The sequence below is a fragment of the Panthera leo genome, chromosome C1 (genome assembly GCF_018350215.1).
Source record: "Panthera leo isolate Ple1 chromosome C1, P.leo_Ple1_pat1.1, whole genome shotgun sequence".
Lineage (NCBI taxonomy): Eukaryota > Metazoa > Chordata > Mammalia > Carnivora > Felidae > Panthera > Panthera leo.
Genome location: NC_056686.1, coordinates 102,593,132 through 102,615,207, shown reverse-complemented (window position 1 = coordinate 102,615,207; position 22,076 = coordinate 102,593,132). Strand labels below are relative to the sequence as shown.

The window sequence follows — 22,076 nt, the reverse complement described above, 5'->3', positions numbered from 1 at the left end:
TTTGCCTATTACCTCCTTTTCCTTCCCTCTGTAAAGAAAGAGAGAACATCGGGACACCAACAATAAAACTAAATGGAGAAATTATACTCGTATTGGTTAAGAGATCTTGTTTCTTTACCTAGTCATTCATGAGTCTACGAAAACAAACTTGGGACTAGAAAGAAGCAGTTAATCCTTCCTATGGTGTCAATTACTTCCATCCTGTGTCTAAATATGCAATATGCAGAGTTGACTTAATGTTAACTATTGCCTGATTTATAAATGCTACTAGAGCAGAACAGTGTCATGGACTAATTCCCCAAAGGAGAAAACCCAAAAATCACTTCTATTTAGTTTTACAAGTTTATTTCTTAATAAGTTTCGCTTGTCCAGTATAACACTTGGTTTCCTTCTCCTATGCTGATTTGACTGTTGTAAAGTAATACACACCAGGGACATATTATTTGGCATAGAGAAACCACCCTGGGGTTAGAGAGCTGAATAGTGCACAAGGTTGAATGTATTACTCCTTCAAGGGCCTTGCTTCACATCCCATGGAAAGAATAAAATGAACTGGCAGGGAGGGAAATGGTAGGGACCAAAGAGGAGACAGCCAGGAAGTCAAGATTTTGGAGGGATGAGCAAAAGGCTGCTGTAAAAATGTACCTTTTTTTCTGCAAATTGTCTTTGGTTAAAAGCCAGAGAATAACTGAGTTCATTAGAGGCAGAGGAAAGACAAAAGGCAGAGAAGTGGATTTGTTGAACTTAAGTGGATGGGTTTTCAATTTAAAATAAACTTTTCAACAAACAGAGCTACTCATTCAGAAAGGGTGGTCTTGGGGCACCTGGGTGGCTCAGCCCATTAAGCCTCTAACCTCAGCTCTGGTCATGATCTTGCAGTTTGTGAGTTCCAGTCCCCAGTCCCGCTCTGTGCTGACAGCTCAGAGCCTAGAGCCTGCTTGGGATTCTGTGTCTCCCTCCCTTGCTGCCCCTCCCCCCCAAATAAATAAACATTAAAAATTTCAAAAAGAAAATAAAGGGTGGCTTTGTACAACTTGGATTCCCCATCACCGGTTGTTTAAGTGGTATTATCTTGTTAGAAATGTAGTAAACAGTATTCATGTATCCCTCATTGGGTAAATGTGTATTAAAAGCTTACTCTGTACAAGGCGCATGCAGAATATGAAGAGGAATCATCCAGATTTGCTCTCTGCCAGCTGTCAAAGCAGTGCTTCTTACACTCCAGTATGTATACACATTCCCCTGAGGATCTTGTTAAAAGGCAGATTCTGATTGTGTAGTTAAGGCCTCAGATTCTACACCTGTAACAAGTGCCCAGGTGATGCCAATGTTGCTGGGCTGGGTTAACACATACTGAGTGATAAGGGTTTCTCGTAGGGAATTAGGCATGCACATAATTATACAAGGTAAGAATTAGTAAATACCATAGAAGTTCCATTAATTATCAGTAAAAACCTAGATCTGTCCCAATCCTAGAACTATATTTGTCCTTTTCTGCCTTCTGTCTTCCTTGTTTTTGTTGTTGCTCTTTCTCAAATTTTATTTCTTCCGGGGTTGCTCATTGTATATGCTGTCTATTAGCTTAGAATAGCTTTCTCCGCCTCTTCAGACTAACGTTTCACTAATTTGTCAAGGTTTATCTCCTAATCACCCGTTATTCCCTGGGCCCCAGTCGAGGCTGACTGCTCCCCACATCAGTTAGTTTGAACCCCAAGCGATTGCCGCTACTTCCTTCTGACTCCAGTAGGAAGTCTGGTTTTTAATTCCCCATCGGAACCCACCTCTTCGGGCCTATCCTAAGAACCCTGCCCAGAAAACGTTTTGGCGAACCCGAAGCCGTGTCGGGCGGCCGGGAAGACAGCAGCGCCGCTTCTCCGGGTACAGGACACCCGAGCCCAGCGAGGCGGTTCTAAGTGTCACCTGGAGACCACGCCCATAAAGGAAGGCCAGGGGGCTGACCGCGACAATGATTCCTGGTCCAGGGCCCCCGAGCGGACATCCCAGCCCCGGCGCGAGGCTAACTGCGGAGCTGGCGCCCCCGCCTGGCGCAGGAGGCTGCCCACCACCGAGGCGCTGGCGGCTAGAGAGGCCGGCGAGCTCCCGGTGCCGTCGCCGCGCGGCCGCAGGGAACGCGCGGGGCGGGCCTCGCGCCACTGGCCTTGTAGCCATTTTAGGAGGAAATCAGGTTTGCTAGCCCGGGGTGCGGTTTCAATTTCAATAACTTTATTGGTGGCCTTATCCGCAGAACAACCATCGCACTGGTGGCTAGGGGAGGAGGGAGAGCATCGCGGGAGGTGATTGGGGTGGGGGCGCGCCTGGGCAGTGCGCGCGGGGATGCGGGGAGTTCCCCAAAGTGGGTTTCCTGAGCAGCAGGCATCCAGAGGGTTTGGAGTTGGGGGGGGGGGGGTTCCGGGCGCCCCTGGAGGCTGGGGGAGGAGGGGTCCCCGGGCTCGGCTTCCCTGGGGCGGGGATTCCCTTGCCCGAATCCCCAGGCGCAGGGGCGGAGCCAGGGGCGCCCCTGACGCGGCCGCCGGGGTGTTCCTAGTCCGGTGTTGTTCCCCACGGCAGGTGGCCCTGGACTCGAGCTGCAGCCATGGGAAACACCACCAGCGACCGGGTGGCTGGGGAGCGCCACGGCGCCAAGGCTGCACGCTCTGAGGGTGCCGGCGGCCATGCGCCGGGTAAGGAGCACAAAATCATGGTGGGGAGTACCGACGATCCCAGCGTCTTCAGCCTGCCGGACTCCAAGGTGAGCGTTCCCCACGCCCCCAGCGGGCGCTGCCGCAGCGGGCTGGGTGTCAGCGCTCCTCCTCTCTTGGTTCTTTCTTAGCACGCTGACCTAGCTTACGGTTTTCTGAATTAAAGGGATTTTTCGGGCACGGAGATGTTAGATGGTAACTACTCCTGCGGTGCTGCCTCAAAATAGAATAGAGGCGGAGTTTTTGTTTTTCGACTAATCTGTTGGCCATGATTACGATGGGGACTGTAGACACCCCCACCCCCAATATCTGGTTTTCCTAACAGGCAGGTGCCCTCTTCTAGAGTATTGATGAATTTATAGGTTGTAAGTTGCCTGAGTTGCTGACCATAGGCAGCAGTTTCTCAAATTTGACCTGAGGTGGGTAAGTGACTTTATTTTTCCTGACAACTTATATGTATCAGTATCATTTTGCCCTTCTAAGAACTCAGCACTTCTTTTTTTTATTTATTTAAATTCAAGTTAGTTAACATACAGTGTAGTATTGGCTTTAAGAACTCAGCATTTCTGATCCTCTTGCCCTTTGCATGGCTGTGAGCCATGCAACCACTTGCTTATTTGATACAATCTCCTAATCTTGGGGATCAATAAAGGACCTTCTTTGGTTGACTGCTCAGTGTTCATCTCATACTTTATAGTTGTGGTAGTTCAGGTGGTGTTTCTTTCATGCCCAGCTGCTCCTCAAGTGGGAGAGCAGATGATTCCAGGATTTCTCCACTTCCTGTTAGTAGTTCATAACGATACCATCGCTGAAAACAGACAGCCCACAGCTGTCCCCGGGACCTTGAACTCAAATCCAAGGACTTTGAGAAAAGTGGCAACTTGTGTTCACCAGTAGAGATAGATGGAGCTGACAGCAATGTGATTACCAACCGAATGTTCCTAGTCACATTGAGAGCTGTCAGCATGATAAACAATAATTCCTCCAGACAGTCTGAGTGGGGTGAAGTAGAAAAATGGAGGGATTGAGGAGATTGGGGTGTGTTTGATTTTTTTTTTTTTTTTTTTTTTTGTCTTTATCACTACAAACCTTTCACCAAACTGGAGTTTTACAGAGTAAAGAATGACTTGCCCAGTCGGTGGCACGTGAAATTTGGATTCTGTTTATTTTCTTGAATCCCAATTGAGAACATAACCACAGAAAAAGAAGTCAAGTTGATTAAAAGGACCACTTCTTGGTGTTTCTTCTCCATTCCTTTCTTCATTTTCCCACTCCAGGACTTCTTCCTCAAAATATGAGCTGTCTACCCAGTCACTTGAATTTACTTCTTCAAAGCTTTTTCAAGGTGGTCCATCTCGTAATTTAACCCTTTTCCTACATCGATGACTCAGGATTTAAGTACAGTGAGTGTGTTTGTCAAACTGTGACTGCAGTAACCGGTGTCCTGATTAAAAGCCAGGTTCCTCCATCTGAAATGGAACCTTTTTGGGGTCATTCTTTCCCTTTACCTCAGTCTTGCCATTTGTGAATAAGAAAATCGGTTCAGATAATTCCTCAGGTCTCTTCTACATCTAAAATTGTATAGTTCTCAAGCTAGTCTCTTTACTTCTTCCTTCAGTGTTTCACTTAAACATTTTCAAACTATAATTCTCATTGTTTTGCCTCTTTTCCTGATGATCTTGCTGACTATTTAACTTGGAGTAAATGGTCTTTCCGCTAGTCAGCTGCACTAAGGCCTGCCTCAGAAATGTCATGTCATATGTGGGAGGGCTTTCTTCCAAAGCTAGGCATATTAATAGTTTGTAGCTTTCAAACTCTAAACTGAAAATACTAAATCATGAAGGTAACTCATAGGAACAGTGGCAGTGGGGCCTGCATTCCTTCAAATGCCAGTAGTCTCGGTGGACCAGTTCAGTAGTTCTCAATCCTATTTGCACATTAGAATCACTTGAGATTTGTTTAAACACTATATGGAAAATTGGAAACATTTTCCACATTTCAAAGTAGGGAGAACAGTGTAATGAACTCCTATATACCCATCATCCAGTTTAAATCATGATCAAATTGTGAACAAATTTATATCATCTATACCCCAATCCACTCCCCCCCACCCCAATTATTTTGAAGCAAATTCCAGACATCCTAGCAAATATTATTTTGTCTGTAAATATTTTAGGATGTATCTCTAAAGATGAGGTTTTTTTCTTTATTTTAACTTAATCACAGTATTGTTATTATTCTGTGAGCCTTTTTAAAAATAGATTCCTAGGCCCTGTATCTAAATCAGAATCTGAGAGTTACTCTTAGGCATGTGTAAAAACTTCTGTGATTTTAATGCAGCCAGTTAGGCAAGAGTGCATTGCTTTCAGAATATGGAGATCAAGGTTTTCACTTAAGTCACTTATGTAATATGAAAGTCCCTTCAATTCTGTTTCTCAATTTACTTCAGTTTATGCTGCTACTGGTGTCTCATAGTGTAGTTATGAGGAATATTGAGAGACAATATGTAAGGTAGACTACCTTAGCCATTTTGAAAGTAAAGCCCAAATGAATAAGTTAATCCTTTTTTTTAACCCACATTATTTTATTTGCTAAATGTTTTGACTTGATACAGTACAGTCCTGTTTACCTATTTAACAAAGTCATTTAAGCCGGTCTAAAGTGGGGATCAGCAAACTTTTTCTGCAAGGGACCAGACAGTAAATATTTTAGACTTTGTGGCCATATAGGTTTTGTCACAACATTCAATACTGCTACTACAGCGTGAAAGCAGCTGTAGATAATATATAAATGAATGTGTGTGGCTATTTTCCAATAAAAGCTTATTTATAAAAGCATCTGGCTCACTGGCCATAATCTGCCAACTCTTGTTCTAAAGGATGGAAATGAAAAGAAACTAAGTAAGGAGACATTTGTTTTTAGAATCCTACAGACCTCATTTGATATTACAACCACTTTTGTTAAAGGAAGCTGGGTTACTTTAACCAGTTGGGTTACTTCTTGAGAGTCCAGAATTTTCATCCCTACTCCTGAAATAATTAGTATAAACTTGGCAGAAGTGAGCAAGTCAAGATTTCATAACACTTCCCAAAATTTAAGAAACCAATGATGATGATTTTTTATATTTTTAGTGTCCTTTTTGTAACCTGTTTGCTAAAATGAAGTTTGTGAATTATTTATGAATTTCAGTATTTCTAACTTCCATTACAACTGATCATTGAAAACTGTTCCTATTTACGTGTGAAAAATACATGGCTAACTTTATTGCTTTTTATAGAAGCATACTTTTTTTTCATATTTTTTCTCTTAAGAGGTACTCAGAAGCATGTCATAATTGCCTGCCTGTGAGTTAATCTGGTAACAGCCAGTAAGCTTCCCCCCCATCTTTTTTTTTTTTTTTTTTAATGTTTTTTATTTTTGAGAGAGAGAGAGAGAGAGCGCATGAACGGGGGAGAGACAGAGAGGGAGACACAGAATTGGAAGTAGGCTCCAGGCTCTGAGCTGTCAGCACAGAGCCAGATGTGGGGCTCGAACTCACGAATCATGAGATCATGAGCTGAGCTGGAGCCGGATGCTTAACTGACTGAGCCACGCAGGTGCCCCAATCCCCCTTTCTTTTTTTTTTTTTTTTTAAAGGGAGATCCTAAGGCTCTGAAAGGGTGGGTGATGTATGCAGCCTGTAAAGTTAGGCTGTGATTTGGGCAACCCTTGAGCATAAGCCATTTGACTATTTTGGTCCTCGATGAGTTCTTTATCTATAGTTTATTCAAAATGTGATTTAGTTGCCAATTTCAAGGCTTACTGATCCTTAGTAGAAACCTAGCACCCCTCTGTAAGCTAGGGGCGAAAGTGACCTTTTAAGAATTCCTGGGTCACAATTTAGGGATGACCTAATCCTTCTTACAGCTCCCTGGGGACAAAGAATTTGTATCATGGCAACAAGATTTGGAGGACTCCGTAAAGCATACACAGCAGGCCCGGCCCACTGTTATCCGCTGGTCTGAAGGAGGCAAGGAGGTCTTCATCTCTGGGTCCTTCAACAATTGGAGCACCAAGATTCCACTGATTAAGAGGTGAAGACAAGTGTCTTGGTTGAGTCTACATGAGTCTACAAAGGAAACCAGAGACCTGATTTCCTTTCTCAGGAGAGAGACCTGGCTGTACTGCTCCTCTCCACCTGCTAGGGACTCTCTCTAGAACATTTTCTGTGACCAATGACTACATTTGTGACATTTTTTTTTTTTTAAGCCTTGTAGTGAGTCAGAGATGTTTTACCCATTAGAATATCACTGCCTCAGAGGAACTTAGCGTAACAGCTTTGTGGGTACATTCTTTAGGACTGTTAACACAAATCCTATCTATGCTTGTGGGAAGTCATTTGTAACTGGCTGAGTCCACTTCTTCTGACTTCTGCATCAAAACAAAGTACAACATGACATCTAGTTACTAATGTGAGTTGTTGCTTGCAGAGCAGTAATGAATTATTTGGTAATCAGAATGGCCCTTTACATGTAGATCATTTTTCAGAAAATGCTCACCAAAATGTGGAAAGGGTACCTGAGGCATTTCTGTATCCTGAGGCTACCTGCTATCTTCTTTATACTTGTGAGGGGTCTGTTCCTACTGAAGCATATTAGTTGTGCTAAGGCAAACCATTTTGGGGATTAACATCTCTATCATTCTTTTCCAGATATTAGTTAAGAACTAAAGTTATTGGGAGGGGCTGGTAAATAAGTCTTCAAGGTAATACAGAAAAGGAGAATGGGTCTATAAATTATTTTCTATTCCGGGGGACAATTGCTTAGGAATGTGGGAGGCCATTGGTATGATGTTGTGAAAGTCTCATGGTTTTTACATTAACATTCTGTCTTCTAATAGGAACTTGGCCTGCTTAACTTTCTGTTTTCTTCTGTAGCCATAATGACTTTGTTGCCATCTTAGACCTCCCTGAGGGAGAGCACCAGTACAAGTTTTTTGTGGATGGACAATGGGTTCATGATCCGTCAGAGGTAAGGCCTTGATTTCCAAGGGTAACCATTAACTTAACTGTGTCCTTTTGGCTATTATTCCCCTTGGTGTCAAATGTCATTGCTGTCAGGATTGATGGGGCCCTACACTGGAGGATTTCTCTCTTGATTAAAGATGGAAGTGCTGAGTATGATCATTTTTAAAATAGGAGAATTAGATGGAAGAGATGAATTTGAAACCGGGTTTATGAATTGTTTCCATCCATTGTTTCAGCCTGTGGTTACCAGTCAGCTTGGCACGATTAACAATTTGATCCATGTCAAGAAATCTGACTTTGAGGTGTTTGATGCTTTAAAGCTAGATTCAATGGAAAGCTCAGAGACATCTTGTCGAGGTAAGTTTGTAGTATTTGCTCTTTCTTGATGTGTTCTTCTTATAACGCATGTTCCTTCCCAAGGGTAGTTTTCGTTCTTTTGCTTTAATGTTTATTTATTTTGAGAGAGAGAGAGAGAGAGAGAGAGAGAATGAATGGGGGAGGGGGAGAGAGAGAGTGAGAGTTCCAAGCAGGCTTTTTGCTGTCAGTGCAGAGCCCGATGTGGGGCTTGATCCATGAACTGTGAGGTCATGACCCGAGCCAAAAAGCAAAAATCAGATGCTCAACAAGCTGAGCCACCTAAGCACCCCTTGTTTGTTTTTTCCTTTTCTCCTTAGGAATCTTCTTTTTTTTTTTTTTTTTTTTTTATCCTCAGGAATCTTCTGAATCATATATATGTTTTATATACATATAATTTGTATAAATTTTTGGGCAACCCTTGAGCATAAGCCATTTGTCCATTTTGGTCCTAGATGAGTATATGTGTGTGTATGCGTAAATATATATGTATATATACATGTATACGTAAATATATATGTATATATATGTATATATATTTACGTATACATGTATATATGTGTGTGTATACATATGTATATATACAAATACACATGTATATATGTATATATATGCATACACACAACATATATATGAATCGTATATATGTTTTATATATGTATATATGTAAAATTTGTTAATATATATATTTTTGTCTATATACGTGTTTGTCCTGTAAACATTTAGGTCTCCTCTGAGACAAGAAAAACCTCAGTCTAGTGAATTTCATTTCAAACTTTTTTTTTTAATGTTTAATGTTAGTTTATTTTTTGAGAGAGAGAGAGAGAGAGAGCGCGCGCGTGCATGAGCAGGGAAGGGGCAAAGAGAGAAGACCCCTAATCTGAAGCAGGCTCCAGGCTCTGAGCCCAATGCAGGGCTCAAATTCACAAGGCGTGAGATCATGACCTGAGCCAAAGTTGGATACTTACTGACTGAGCCACCCAGGCGCCCTCATTTCAAATTTTTTAATGAGGATCTACAGCAAGACATTTGTTTTACATTGTAACCCAATTCTCTCCCTCCCTCCCTCTCTCTCTCCCCCTTTCTCTCTCTCTCTCTCTCCCCCCCCCTTTCTCTCTCTCTCTCTCTCCCCCCCTTTCTCTCTCTCTCCCCCTTTCTCTCTCTCTCCCCCTTTCTCTCTCTCTCCCCCTTTCTCTCTCTCCCCCCCTCCTTCTCTCTCTCCCCCCCCTCCTTCTCTCTCTCCCCCTCCCTCCTCTCTCTCCCCCTCCCTCCTCTCTCTCCCCCTCCCTCCTCTCTCTCCCCCTCCCTCCTTCTCTCTCTCTCCCTCCCTCCTTCTCTCTCTCTCCCTCCCTCCTTCTCTCTCTCTCCCTCCCTCCTTCTCTCTCTCTCCCTCCCTCCTTCTCTCTCTCTCCCTCCCTCCTTCTCTCTCTCTCCCTCCCTCCTTCTCTCTCTCTCCCTCCCTCCTTCTCTCTCTCTCTTGCTCACTCACTCGCACATACACATACACACCTGTAACACAAGTCTCATAGCAGAATGTGTGCCTTTGTTACATGCAATTGTACTCTATTTTCTGTTTTATCCTTTCTTTCATAGGCCTATAGTTTAAAAAGCTATTTCTAGGGACACATGGGTAGCTAAGTGCATGGTTAAGTAAGTGCATGGCTAAGTTAAGCGTCTGACTCTTGATTTTGGCTCAGGTCATGATTTCATGATCATGAGATCGAGCCCCTCACTGGGACCCACACTGAGCATGGAGCCCGTTTCAGATTCCCTCTCCCTCTCCCTCTGCTTTTCCCTCGCTCACAGACTTTCACATGGGCTTTGAAAAAAATCAATAGTGGAGGCGCCTGGGTGGCTCAGTAAGTTGAGCGTCCGACTTCAGCTCAGGTCATGATCTCAAAGTTCGTGAGTTCGAGCCCCGCGTCGGGCTCTATGCTGACAGCTCAGGTCCTGGAGCCTGCTTCAGATTCTGTGCCTCCCTCTCTCTGCTCTTCCCCTGCTCATACTCTGTCTCTCTCTCAAAATAAAGATTAAAAAAAAAATTTTTTTTTTCATAAAAAAATAAATAGTGAAATAAAAGCCTATTTCTAGTAATATTTCAAGTTTTCATTGACCCTTTGGCAGTATCACCCAGCTGAGGCTAGTTGTGTCTGGTTTGCCTTGTTTAGATGCATTAGCTTAATCCTGCTGGTTTGATAGCTTAGCTGGCAGTTTTATAGGGCCCTCCAAGTATGGCAGTCTTCAGGCGGGGGTGAAGGGAGGGAGGGTTACAAAAACCCCACAGTTCTTTTGTGTGTATATTAACTGCATTATAAGTTTTGGGTTAAAAAAAAAAAAAAAATTCCTTAGGGGCACCTGGGTGGCTATGTCGGTTGGGCATCTGACTTCGGCTCAGTTCATGATCTCACACTCTGAGTTTGAGCCCCACATCAGGGTCTGTGCTGACAGCTCAGAGCCTGGAGCCTGCTTCAGATTCTGTGTCTCCCTCTCTCTCAGCCCCTCCCCCACTCATGCTCTCTCTCTCTCTCGCTCTCTCCTTCAAAAATAAACATTTAAAAAATAAATTCCTTGGTAGAGGAAAAGACCTGTATCTTTTTGTTTCTCCTAATACTACTTTTTCCATGGATTTCATCACATTGACTATAGCATCAGAAGAGTGATGTGCTCAGCACACTCACGGTTACCATTTTATTACATTACAACAAAGGCTGTACCGGTCTAAAGAACGGTGCACTGTGTTCCCAGTGAGTGCAGTTTTCCCTTGTGAGTTCAGAGCCTGCCCCTGCTACTCACTGGCTTTGAATTCATGGACAGGTCCTTCAACCTTTTTCCGTAAGTGCAGTATATTAGAATATCAGGGCACAAGGGTGGCTTATGTAGCTTCTAAGAGACCAATCAATGGTACCATAATTGTCTGTCTATGAAAATCATACAAATATTGTTTTTATTATATAATCTCAGAACATAAAGTTGGACATTCTTCTTGACTGGTTAGGCAGTGACCAAAAGAGTTTAGTAATACTGAATTAAATGATGAGACTGCTTGCAGCCCTCCACTTTTGCATTAGAGGATTCTGGCAAAGCAGCCAGTGAACATATACCCATTATTATACAGAAAGAGGACCGGCATACTTTTGATATTCTCTCTTCCTCCTTTAACCCAGTTTCCAGTTTCCTGATCTCCTTTGTGCCTGTATGGATTTGCCTACTCTGGACCTTTCGTATAAACGGGATCACACAATACGTGGTCTTTGATGTTTGGCTTCTTTCACTTAGCAGGTTTTCAGGGTTCATCCATGTTTTAATGTGTATCAGAACTTTTTTTTTTTTTTTTTAAGTTTATTTTTGAGAGAGAGAGAATGGGAGAAGGAGAGGGAGGGAATCCCAAGCAGGCAGGGCTTGAACTCTCGAATCCTGAGATCATGACCTGAACCAAAATCAAGAGTTGGATGCTTAACCAGCTGAGCTGCCCAGGCGCTCCAATACTTCACTCCTTTTTGTGACAATAAAATTCCATTGTATAGATATATCATTCTGTTTACCTGTTAGCTGATGGACATTTGGATCATTTCCACTTTTTGTCAATTATAAACAATGCTGTTCTGGACATTGTGCTCAAGTTTTTGTGTGAACATGTTTTCATTTCCTAAGAGTGTAATTGCTGGGCCATCGGATAACTTTACATTTAACTTTTGAAGGAATTGGCCACCTGTTCTCCAAAGCTATTGTACTATTCCCTCCGGCAACAGGATGGTACAAAGGTTCCAATTTCTCCACATCCTCACCAATAATTATTTAAAAAAAAATTTTTTTTAATGTTTATTTAGTTTTGAGAGTGAGAGAGAAAGAGAGCACAAGCTGGGGAGGGGCAGAGAGAGACACACACACACAGGATCCAAGGCAGGCTCCAGGCTCCAGGCTCCGAGCTGTCAGCACAGAGCCCAGTGCAGGGCTTGAACTCATGAACCGTGAGATCATGACCTGAGCCGAAGTTAACAGACTGAGCCACCCAGGCGCCCCACCAACAATTATTATTGTGTCTTTTTTATTATAGTCATCTTAATGAGTGTTAAGTGGTATCTAATTCTGCTTTTGGTTTACATTTCCCTAACAACTACTTCAGTGTTAGTAATCTTGTCCTCACTGTTGCAATCATTGTAGCATCAGCAATCTTAAGAGTGTATATCCTTGTTGTCTGTTGCTTGGGTGTTTTAAAAAAAAAAAAAAAAGAAAAGAAAAGAAATCTTAATTTTTTTCACATTGTTTGACAGTTCACAAACAATCTGTTTCTCATTTGAAACATCTGTTATCTCATTTGATTGCTATAAAGACATTGTGAAATAGGGTAGAAATATTACTTTCATTTTATGAATGAAGAAACTGACTGTAGTAGGAGGATTTGTCCCAGGTCATACAACTGACAAATAGAGTAGCTTTTCTCTGAACCTACAACTTTGACTCCTCATCCCCTCTTCTGTCCTCCCCATCATGTTGCCATGTTGAGGAATTTCATGTTCAGGATGACTCAGACTCTTTGCCTTACAGTTGTAGAGCCAGCAGCTTATAAGTTTATGATCTATGATTTCTACCATATTTAATATTAGCTGCCATGTATTGACAGTTTTTTTCACGCACTTTTACTAGTTCTGCAATTTTCCCTTATATTTGGGTAAATATCTTCCAGACCTTTCCAGCTCTCCCCCAGGGCCTTATGGTCAAGAAATGTACGTGTTTCGATCCGAGGAGAGATTCAAATCCCCACCCATCCTACCTCCTCACCTTCTTCAAGTTATTCTTAACAAGGACACTAATATATCTGTGAGTATCCTGAAAGGATTGCTGGGGCATCTGGGGGTTACTAGAACCATCTGATCCAAAGTTAGTAATCATAGAGGTCAGGATTATTACAAAGCTGTGTTGAGAATATAAATCATGTGTATATCAATAGCATTACAGATCCTTTTTTCCAGGGCTGAGTTGTTACTTTTCCAGCTATTGATATCAAAATTCATAGTTACCTTCTGATCGTAATAAATTAGACCCAGAACCATAGATTGTTAGAAGTCCCAGAAACTGGGACTTCTGTTCCAACAGAAGATAAGGCATATTTATCATTTGGGAGTATACAAAAGGAGTATAAGGGGTTTGGGTTTGTGTTTTTTCCCCGTATACTTGATATCTCTAGTCAGTTCACTTGATTCCCACTAAGGTTTTTGTCTCCTAACACAAATCTTCTGTACGTGTTGTGGGCAAGATTTTTGTTTTCACTCTTATTAAGGGAGATAAATAGATGCAAAGGCTTAGGGTTTGCCCTGGACTCAGAATTTTCCTAATTCTCTGTAATGAGAACAAATGATTGATATATAGTATCATTTAAAAGAAATATACATTCTAGTTTAGAGTTTCTCAACAGTTTTTTTTTTTTTTAATTTTTTTCATGTTTATTTATTTTTGAGAGAGAGAAAGCATGAGCAGGGAAGGGGCAGAGAGAGGGGGAGACACAGAATCCAAAGCAGACCCCAGGCTCTGAGTGGTCAGCACAGAGCCCGACATGAGGCCGGAACTCACGAACTGTGAGATCATGACCTGAGCCAAAGTCAGACGCTAAACCGACTGAGCCACCCAGCCGCCCCTCAGAAGTTTCCAAAGAGCTCTGAGGAAGAGTAAACTGGTTTAAAACTGTGCATTTAATCCCATTTAGTGATTTTTTTTTCTTTCTTAGTGTGACCCAGCCTTGCTTCCCGAGCCCAACCATGTTATGCTGAACCATCTCTATGCATTATCCATTAAGGTGAGTAGTGGGCCTGGCTCTTCCCCAAAATGAGAGGGAAGGGGTAACACATGTTCTCCAGTGGTAATTTGCCCTGCTACCTCACTGAAGCTAAAGCAGGCCGTAATGGTCAAATTGTAGGAGAAGTTTCTTAACTAGTAGGTGGATTTTTTTGTTTGGTTGTTTATTTTAAATCTTAGTCCCTATCCTACGTTCTGGCTAGCTGAATTGCCCTGTGACTTAATGAACCTTTTTCCTTCCTGGTTTCTTTTTGGATAGCTATAACCTTTGTACCACCTACTTAATTAAATTAGAGTTCATAGCACTAGGATTTCATTGCAGACAAAGCAAGTTTATCTTACCAGTTTGGAGAATCCTCAAATATGACTAAGGCTTTTGCTTTCTAAAGGTGGATAGGAGCTGCTGTCGGGTGCTTCAGTCACATATACCCACTGATTGCATCTCTCCTCTACACTAGGTAAAGGGGAAATGTGACCAGATTTGCTCTGTCACCTCCAACTCTTAGCGTTCTCCTTAGTTTTTCTGCTGCCTCGGAGTCTGGGTTGAAAATTATCCATTCAGTCCCATCACATCTTTGTGGTTTGGCTACTGGAGTAAAGTTTTAGGTAGCTCTGTAGTTACCAAACTAGGCTCATTGTCAGAATTACCTGGGGAAGTTTGTAAAAATACAGATTCAAAGCCTGCATCCCCAAAGATTCTGAATAAGTATGTCTAGGATAGAGCCCCGGTAATTGTTTTTTAAGCTGCTTTTATTTCTTAGATGTGCAGCCAGATTAAGGAAATCACTGATACAGCTGTCTTTAACAGATTATGTGATACTTTTCAAATATATATATTATTGAATTTAAATTTTATAATAACCTTGTGAGGTAAGTATTATTTTTAACCCCTGTTTTATAGATAAAGAAACTAAGGCTCAGAGAAGGTCATATTGCCAGTAAGTACCGGCGAGAGGACTGAGGTCCTCCTGTCCTCATTCCATGTTCTTTTCTAGTGGTCACTGCACCAGGTCTTTCCAAGTAGGTCTTTCTGTCACCTGCTCCTCATTTTTACCAGACCCTTCCTGGAGCGGAGTTTTGGTTTATTTTATTTTATTTTTTTAACCTGCCTCGCTTCTGTCATATTTAGGCTGTGATCAGCACACTCTGGTCACAGAATGTTAATCTGAGAAGTATTCATTGTAGATACTACAGCATACGGGAAAATAGGAAGATGCACTGGGATTAGACTGAATTTTGCCTCCTGTAACTGCTGTTTGGCTCTCAATTGATGCTCACAGGCCTGCCCTCTCCTCCTATGGCATGCCCTGAGGCTGCAACACAGCCGGGGAAAGAGTACCTCTTACTCTTCATATTGATTCTGACTCAGGTCAGTGTCTTGTAGTTCTGCTTGGCCTTGACCCATTCATTCTTGGTTCTGTCAGATTGTTTAGGCTGTTTGGATCCACTGGATTGAATATCTTTCCAAAGAAGATTTTGGGGTCCACTTTGTTCAGAGAGAGGGATTCCTGAGTTTTCCTCTTGATTAGAATGAACTTTTTAAGTTCATTCCTGGTATTAAATGGAAATTAGACCTGCTTTGGGGCTTGGAAAGGTCAGGGTGGGGGATCACTGTCCTTTCTTCTCAGTGCATTTTAGACTTTCTTCTAAAACTGAATGTCAAAATATTTTTTCTTTTTTCTTTTTCCATGCAAGTTTTAATTAAGCCCAATATTCAAATCTGAGGTAGGGAAAGGAGTGAGGTAGGAGACTAATATTTCTTCGGCACCTATTATGTGTCAGGTACCGTGCTAGATATTCTCATATAATCATCAGTGCCACCTTAATGGTAGGTGTTATCCTTTGTAATAATGAGGGAAAAGGCTTAGAGGCATCAAGTAGATTACTCAAGGCCACAAACAGAGTTACAGGAGGAGTCAGGATTGGAACTTAAGTTGAACGGACTCCAAAACCAACCTATTTCTATAATTTCCAACTATCTCTGTTAAAAGTGAGTGACTGAAACACTGATGGCTGGGAAGAGACGCCTGTTGCCTAAACTAATGAATTAGCTGCATGTTTCTTTCCCTTGCAGGACAGTGTGATGGTCCTTAGCGCAACCCATCGCTACAAGAAGAAGTATGTCACTACTCTGCTGTACAAGCCCATCTGAAGGGATCCCTTCCTGCCTCCGGGATTCAAGAGAAGCATCTCCCTTGCCTTTCTGGACTGGACCAGTCTTCACCGGAGACTGGAAGGCTAACTTGCTTTGAGGCTGATGTGTGTGTTTCAGAGCCTTTGAGTAGGATGCTCTGCTTTTGCATCTGATTGCAGATGAGAGCTTTATGAGTTCATGGAATTTATTTTAAGAAAAAAAAATTATATATATATACATATACATATATGAGAGGAAGGTTAATGGAAGCCTCCTAGCTAGATGTGTTCTCTCTGCCTATGGGGACTCCCCAAGACCTGTTTGGGGGAGCCGCAGGAAGGACCGTTACAGGAAGCTTGTTTCCTAAAATGAACGAAGAGCCAACTCTCAGGATCCTTGTTGGGTAGAGATTCTGTCACTGCTACCTTGGCTCTCCAAAGAATGGGCTTGTGCCAGACTTCTGCCCTACTTCCAGCTGCCTCCTTGGCAGGGGCAGCTTTCCTTGCATGGGTTCTCTGTATTCCTAGAGTGTGTGGCACAGTCTGTGCTTTTTATGATAACCAGATGCCCCACAGGAACCCTTTTTCTTCTCATTTCACATTCTTGCTTTGATAACCTCCTTCCGATCCTATACCTGACCCTTCCCTAACAACAAAACTCACTGGCAGGTGACCCCTTTCAAAGGCTACGTAAGACCTGACCCACCTCAGAGACTAGGGCTGCCAGAAAGTCTCCTTTTTTTAGCCCAGCACAGGCCCAGGCCACTTTGTTACCACTTGTTTTAACTTCTACTAAAGAAAATAGGTCTCAGCGTTGTAAGGAAAGCAGAACGCGGAAGGTCTACTTTCTTGTGTTAGTTTAGTGCCACGGCTTAGGCTGTCTTGGCACGTTCCCGTCGGTTTTCCCACCTGGCCTGGCCCTGCTTCCATATTTTCTTTCACAGAGCAGACACCTTTGAAGATGGGAGTGGAACCAGGGAATGCTTTAATGTCTTTCATCCTTGGGAGATTTTTTTATGTGCCTACATTTTTCTTTAATTAAAAAATGCCTTTTCATTGTTCTTAAGAGACTACATAGGAGAATTTTAGGCCCTTGATAAATGGTTCCCAAGATTTTCTTCAACAAGAAAGTAGTAGTCTACTCCTCTACAGTCTTACATTAATGTGACCAACCCCATGCACATCATTGCACTAAACACTGTTCTAGATACAGATTCAGGTTCACTGGGTGCACCTAAAAATTTCTTTTAACTTCAAGATCCATTACGCCAAGAAGCAGGAAAGTAGCCCTGGTGTTCTAACCGTGAATAGTATTGCTTCCCTGTACCAAGTGCTAATGGAAAATCACTTTGTCTTTCTCTTTTTTAAAAGTGTTTGATGATGAAGTGAGGTCAGTGACTTTCATTTGTGGAATGAAAAGTAGCTATTCATTCCACTCTTGAAATGTTGCTCAAAGATAAAACTTTTTTCCCCCAAATATCTGTGGCTCTTCCATTACAGATAAATGCAAGTTAAACATTCAACTCTGAAGGAGGCCAAACTTGTTGCTTGAGAGACACCTTCACTGTTAAGATGTGTCCAGCCGCACTGAAAGGGCACCCATAGATGCCCTTAGGTCAGTTTAGCTACCTCCTGTCTTTCCTATTCAAAGCTGATGACACAGTTGTCTTTGGGTTATGTAGACCTGTTAGATCCTGGGAGGGAGGCAGTAGGGCATTGGGTGGTGGTTTTGCTGGGAATGTAAATTGTTAAGTGCTTTGGTGGTTACTTGCCGAGAGTAAATACCGCTTTAGCCACTCAAGGCTGCCTTCTGCAGCAAAAGGCTTGTGTGGGAAACCTTTTATGGTCCCAACCACTTGTTGAGTGGTGTGTCATTTAAAAAATCCAGGCCAAATCCTATTATTACCAGCTCTCAGGATCTACATTGTCTTCAGTTATAGTACTGTTTTCTCCAATACCCATTAAATAAGTGGGCCACATAGGAGGATTCAAAATCCTGGTTGTTAAATGGAGGATTTTGTTACACTCCTTTTTCTTGTCAACAGTATTGAATTGTGATTGCCTATGTGTTCGTGTATAAAAATTTTTACTCTACACAGGTGTATCAGTAGAGTGGGCCAGGAAAAGAGATCCCTTTAATTTTTCAAGCCAGAGGCTTCTGACTCCAGTGACGCTAGGTTTTGGTGCTGGTGGCCTTGAGATCTTCCCGATCTGGAAATGTAGAGTGTCAGTTTCCCAAGTTCTGAGGTAATCTCTTGGCCAAATGTGACATGAGAGCCCACCAGCTGGTATGGAAGAGGACAGGCAAGGAGAGCTGGGCGATGCCCCCTTCAGCACTGTCCCTTCTCTGCACTGCTCATACACCTCTGGCTCTGAGAAGCCTGTCACACACAGTCTGTCTCCAAGAAACTTCTAGAAGGTAGAGAGGAAAGGAGGAAGGTAGCCCAGAGTACACCCCACTCATTCTTTTATGTTGGTTAAAGGGATAGTTTATTTTCTGCAAGAGAGAGCTTGGCAGATTTTGAAAATGAATAAAGGCAAAAACACCCCACATTTTTAGGTTTTTTTTTTTTTCTTTTTAACCTATAGGAGTTTCACAGAGTCAAAGTTAGAAGAGTTAGAAAATCACTCTTTTAGGAGGGCTCACCCTTTAAGAACTGCATCGTGGTTTGGGGGTTGTGAGGAAAAGGAAGAGTGACTAAGCTAAGGAGGATACTAGGAAACTAAAGGCTTCCATAACTCAGAACTAAAAGTAGCCTTTTTGTTGTTAATTACATGAGACCTGACATACTGGAATCCTTGGATCTCACTGAACAGAACCTACTATATAAAACATCCCTTCGTCTCTTGTTCTGTTCTCTACCCTTTTTTCTGAATTCTGCTTTACCTTCAAGCTGACTTTTACCAGAGTCTCAGGTCAAACATTACCTAAAACAAATGTTAGTCCTCTTGCTGGTATGGTCATGGTTATTAGCTTGCATTAAGCTTAGAAATGAATGGGATTTGGTCACTGCAAGTAACACCCCCTAGGGGCATACCTGGCCTCTACAGTGTTGGCTTTTTTAAAAACAATGCTTACATGGTAGAGAAACCCTGTAAAAGAGGAATCCAAGAGAAGATTCTGAGAGGATTGTACAAACCTCGGCCTCCAATTATTTCTTGTCTCTTGTAGACCTAATAGATCTGAAAAAAGCCTTTTTAAAGTGTCAATACTACATGCATGCTGCTAAAATGAAGTTTGGAAAGAAGTATTACCTCTAGGCTGGGCTTATATTAATCTGAGTATAAATGAAGGAGACATAATAATGATAGAATCCCCTGCTTCTAATTGGGGAAATAGGGCTTTTAAAATTTTGACCTCAACTAAAAATGATATGCAATAGTCTATGTTGTATGTGTTTGAAAAATATTCTATCTCAGAGATTTCTAAGTCCTCACGTTCTAGTGATTTGGGGCACAGGCCTACGAGCAGATACACAATTTGTTCACACATTATTCTGACTCATCCTTAAAACCAAGGCCTTGCTGTCTTCTACCAGGGACTGCTAGCTCGCTCCAGCTACGCATGGGATAGAGCACCTGGGAGGGGTGGGGTTAGGGTCTTTCACAACTCCGGATCTAGGCATTTGTCTCTCCCTAGGTGCCCATCACAGCAGAAGGTAGAAGGCCTATCATTTCTTCAGTGAACCCAAACTTTTGGAGTAAAAGGGCCAAATTTATTTTTTAAATTATAAGAAGGAAGGAAGGGAGGAAAAGAGGGAAAGAAAGAGAAACCTTAAGAGTCTATTACTTATGAAATCCAATTCTTAGCAGTGGAATCCCTCTAGGATTCAAATGTGGGCTTTGTCTTGATTTATTTTTCTCGATTGTGCTTTGAAGTGATTAAATTTCATTAAAAATTAATGTATTAGTTCCATCCTTATTTGGAGTTCAATTAATTGGGTGTAGCACAGTGCTTTTGCAGTAAGATTGCTGTGAAATACCAAACGCTCTGTGGATTTTGTAGTCAGGTTAAATGGTCAAGGGGTATCTACCTACCGTAAGTATTATGTATTTGATCATCTTTTCTGTTCCCACCTACAGAAAACTTACCTTACCTAGCTTGTGGTTTTAGAACAGCCAAAGCTCACTGATGTCCATTGGTCCTAATCTCCGCACTGGGCCCATATGTGAGACTTGTTTGAATTTTGGTAAATGGGAGGATGCTGGTTGTTATTTCACTGAAGCATTTTGAATGAGTGCAGCTCTGTCATAAAGGGGGAATAAGACTATAATTTGGAAGGGAATTAAATAAGCAAGTCCTCCTTTAAATGGTGCTTTTTGTAACCTTTAGTGCCGAGGTACAGAGCTGTATTCCACAAAGGAATGGCATATGAAAATGGATTTTAAAGCTTTTCTCCAAATGTAATTTGTCATTGGACTTTGACATGTCTGAAAATTATGTGATGTAACAGAAATGTGACATTTTTTCCCATAAAACTGTTGAATAAAAAATATTACACAGCAATAATATTTGAGTTTTTCGCTGGTCACTGATTATCTTATCAAAATATGCCTAGGGGCGCCTGGGTGGCTCAGTCGGTTAAGCATCCGACTTCAGCTTAGGTCACGATCTCGCGGTCCGTGAGTTCGAGCCCCACGTCGGGCTCTGGGCCGATGGCTCAGAGCCTGGAGCCTGCTTCCGATTCTGTGTCTCCCTCTCTCTCTGCCCCTCCCCCGTTCATGCTCTGTCTCTCTCTGTCTCAAAAATAAATAAACGTTAAAAAAAATTAAAAAAAAAAAAATCTGCCTCAGTAGTCTCAGAACCTAAAGAATGTGAACTGCCACACACATTTGAATAAAGAGAGAAGGTGTAGGTGTAGGACAGAAGTGATGTCATCCATCCATCTGCCACTTTTCCTCTTTTCGTTCCAGGCTATGCTGTCATTAACTAGAGGAATGCAGACTCAGTGGTTTGAAATGCAGCACTCTAAAACTGCATAGTTAGCTATTGTCTTGTGTTGGGTTTGCTGAGACCCTAGACCATGGGTTTTCACCCCTGTCTGTACATTTATCACCTATGCAGATTCTATAAAAATATTGGTGCTCCATCCACTACCTCCATCCCCATTTAAATAGAAATCTCTGGTATGGAATCCAGGTATCTGTAATCCCTCTAGGATTCAAATGTGGGCTTTGTCTTGATTTACTTTACCAGGTGAGTAAATTAGCACATTACCAGATGAGTCTAATGCACATCCAAGGATGAGGATCCTCTCTACTTATTCTTACTGTTAGATACTTCTATGGAAGATTATGTGCTTCATTCTGACAGCAAATCACTCTCCTCAAGTGGCTTTGCTCAGGGTCATGGTGGTAGCAGGATAATTTTTGTCTTCCATCCCTTATTTCACAGAGTTCTTACAAAGCTGACCCCTGGACTTTGAAACAACACAGTCAGACTCCCTTATACACGCCACTCCAAAGTATCTAAAGTGAGTTACACTTCCTTGAGGGAGAGAAGAGAGTGCCACTGGGAGTGACCAGAAGGTGAGAAGAGTAGGGGAGGTGATGACAGAAGTGAATGTGAAGGGGTGAAGTGGGGCAGGTGATGAAGACAAGGGATTGCGGCAACACAACAAAAGTCAACCTCAGCCCCCCACAGCAGGTCACAAGACTACCTGCAGATAAGGTACAGTGTCAGATGTGATGTGGACTCAGCCTCTGACAGCATGCTCTCCTAAACATCATGCCCTCTGGCCACTGAAACAGCATGGCACCAGAATTCTATCAAGGCCCAGACTTGCATCGGTGTGTGCTTCCTAAAGCATTTCTCTGGCTCACTTGGCTAAGGGTCTTGTTGGATCCCTTCGATACCCACCCCCCTCCTCTGCACCGACAGTTACTCATAACACAGGTTGTTCAAAGACATCATGAATCTCTCCCCTACACCCATGGCTTGTGTGGCCAGTGGTCATCCAGCCGCACATATGTGAGTCCCTCCCCCCTTTCCCAAACCCATTCTTTGAATCCAGGGCACTTACACCGGCTGAAGATGAATTTCCCCATTCTCTCCCACCAGTTAGAATTCCTCAGGCATTCAGTTGTGCTCTAAA

General features: G+C 42.4%; 1 protein-coding gene and 1 long non-coding RNA gene across 4 annotated transcripts in view; one reads left to right on the top strand and one right to left on the bottom strand.

Moving 5' to 3' along the window:
* The window catches only part of LOC122228579, a 45,658-nt gene extending 43,626 nt beyond the window's left edge, over positions 1–2,032 (bottom strand). The window contains exon 1 of one of the 2 annotated variants that reach the window (XR_006206667.1): positions 1,782–2,032. This is a non-coding gene — a long non-coding RNA (uncharacterized LOC122228579). The remainder of the gene's footprint in view (positions 1–1,781) is intronic. The other variant, XR_006206666.1, reaches the window with a different exon arrangement.
* Positions 2,033–2,108: 76 nt separating this feature from the next.
* Positions 2,109–20,491, top strand: PRKAB2 (protein kinase AMP-activated non-catalytic subunit beta 2). Of its 2 annotated transcripts, XM_042953683.1 has the most exons (9): positions 2,109–2,185; positions 2,569–2,749; positions 6,606–6,772; positions 7,615–7,708; positions 7,941–8,061; positions 12,743–12,876; positions 13,781–13,849; positions 14,750–14,786; positions 15,923–20,491. In XM_042953683.1, exons 2-9 carry the CDS (start codon positions 2,594–2,596, stop codon positions 15,940–15,942), a joined length of 798 nt encoding a protein of 265 aa, XP_042809617.1. In that variant the 5' UTR covers positions 2,109–2,185; positions 2,569–2,593; the 3' UTR covers positions 15,943–20,491. The 2 variants fall into 2 exon arrangements, with proteins under 2 accessions (XP_042809617.1, XP_042809616.1); XM_042953682.1 differs by lacking the exon at positions 14,750–14,786.
* Positions 20,492–22,076: the final 1,585 nt, after the last annotated feature.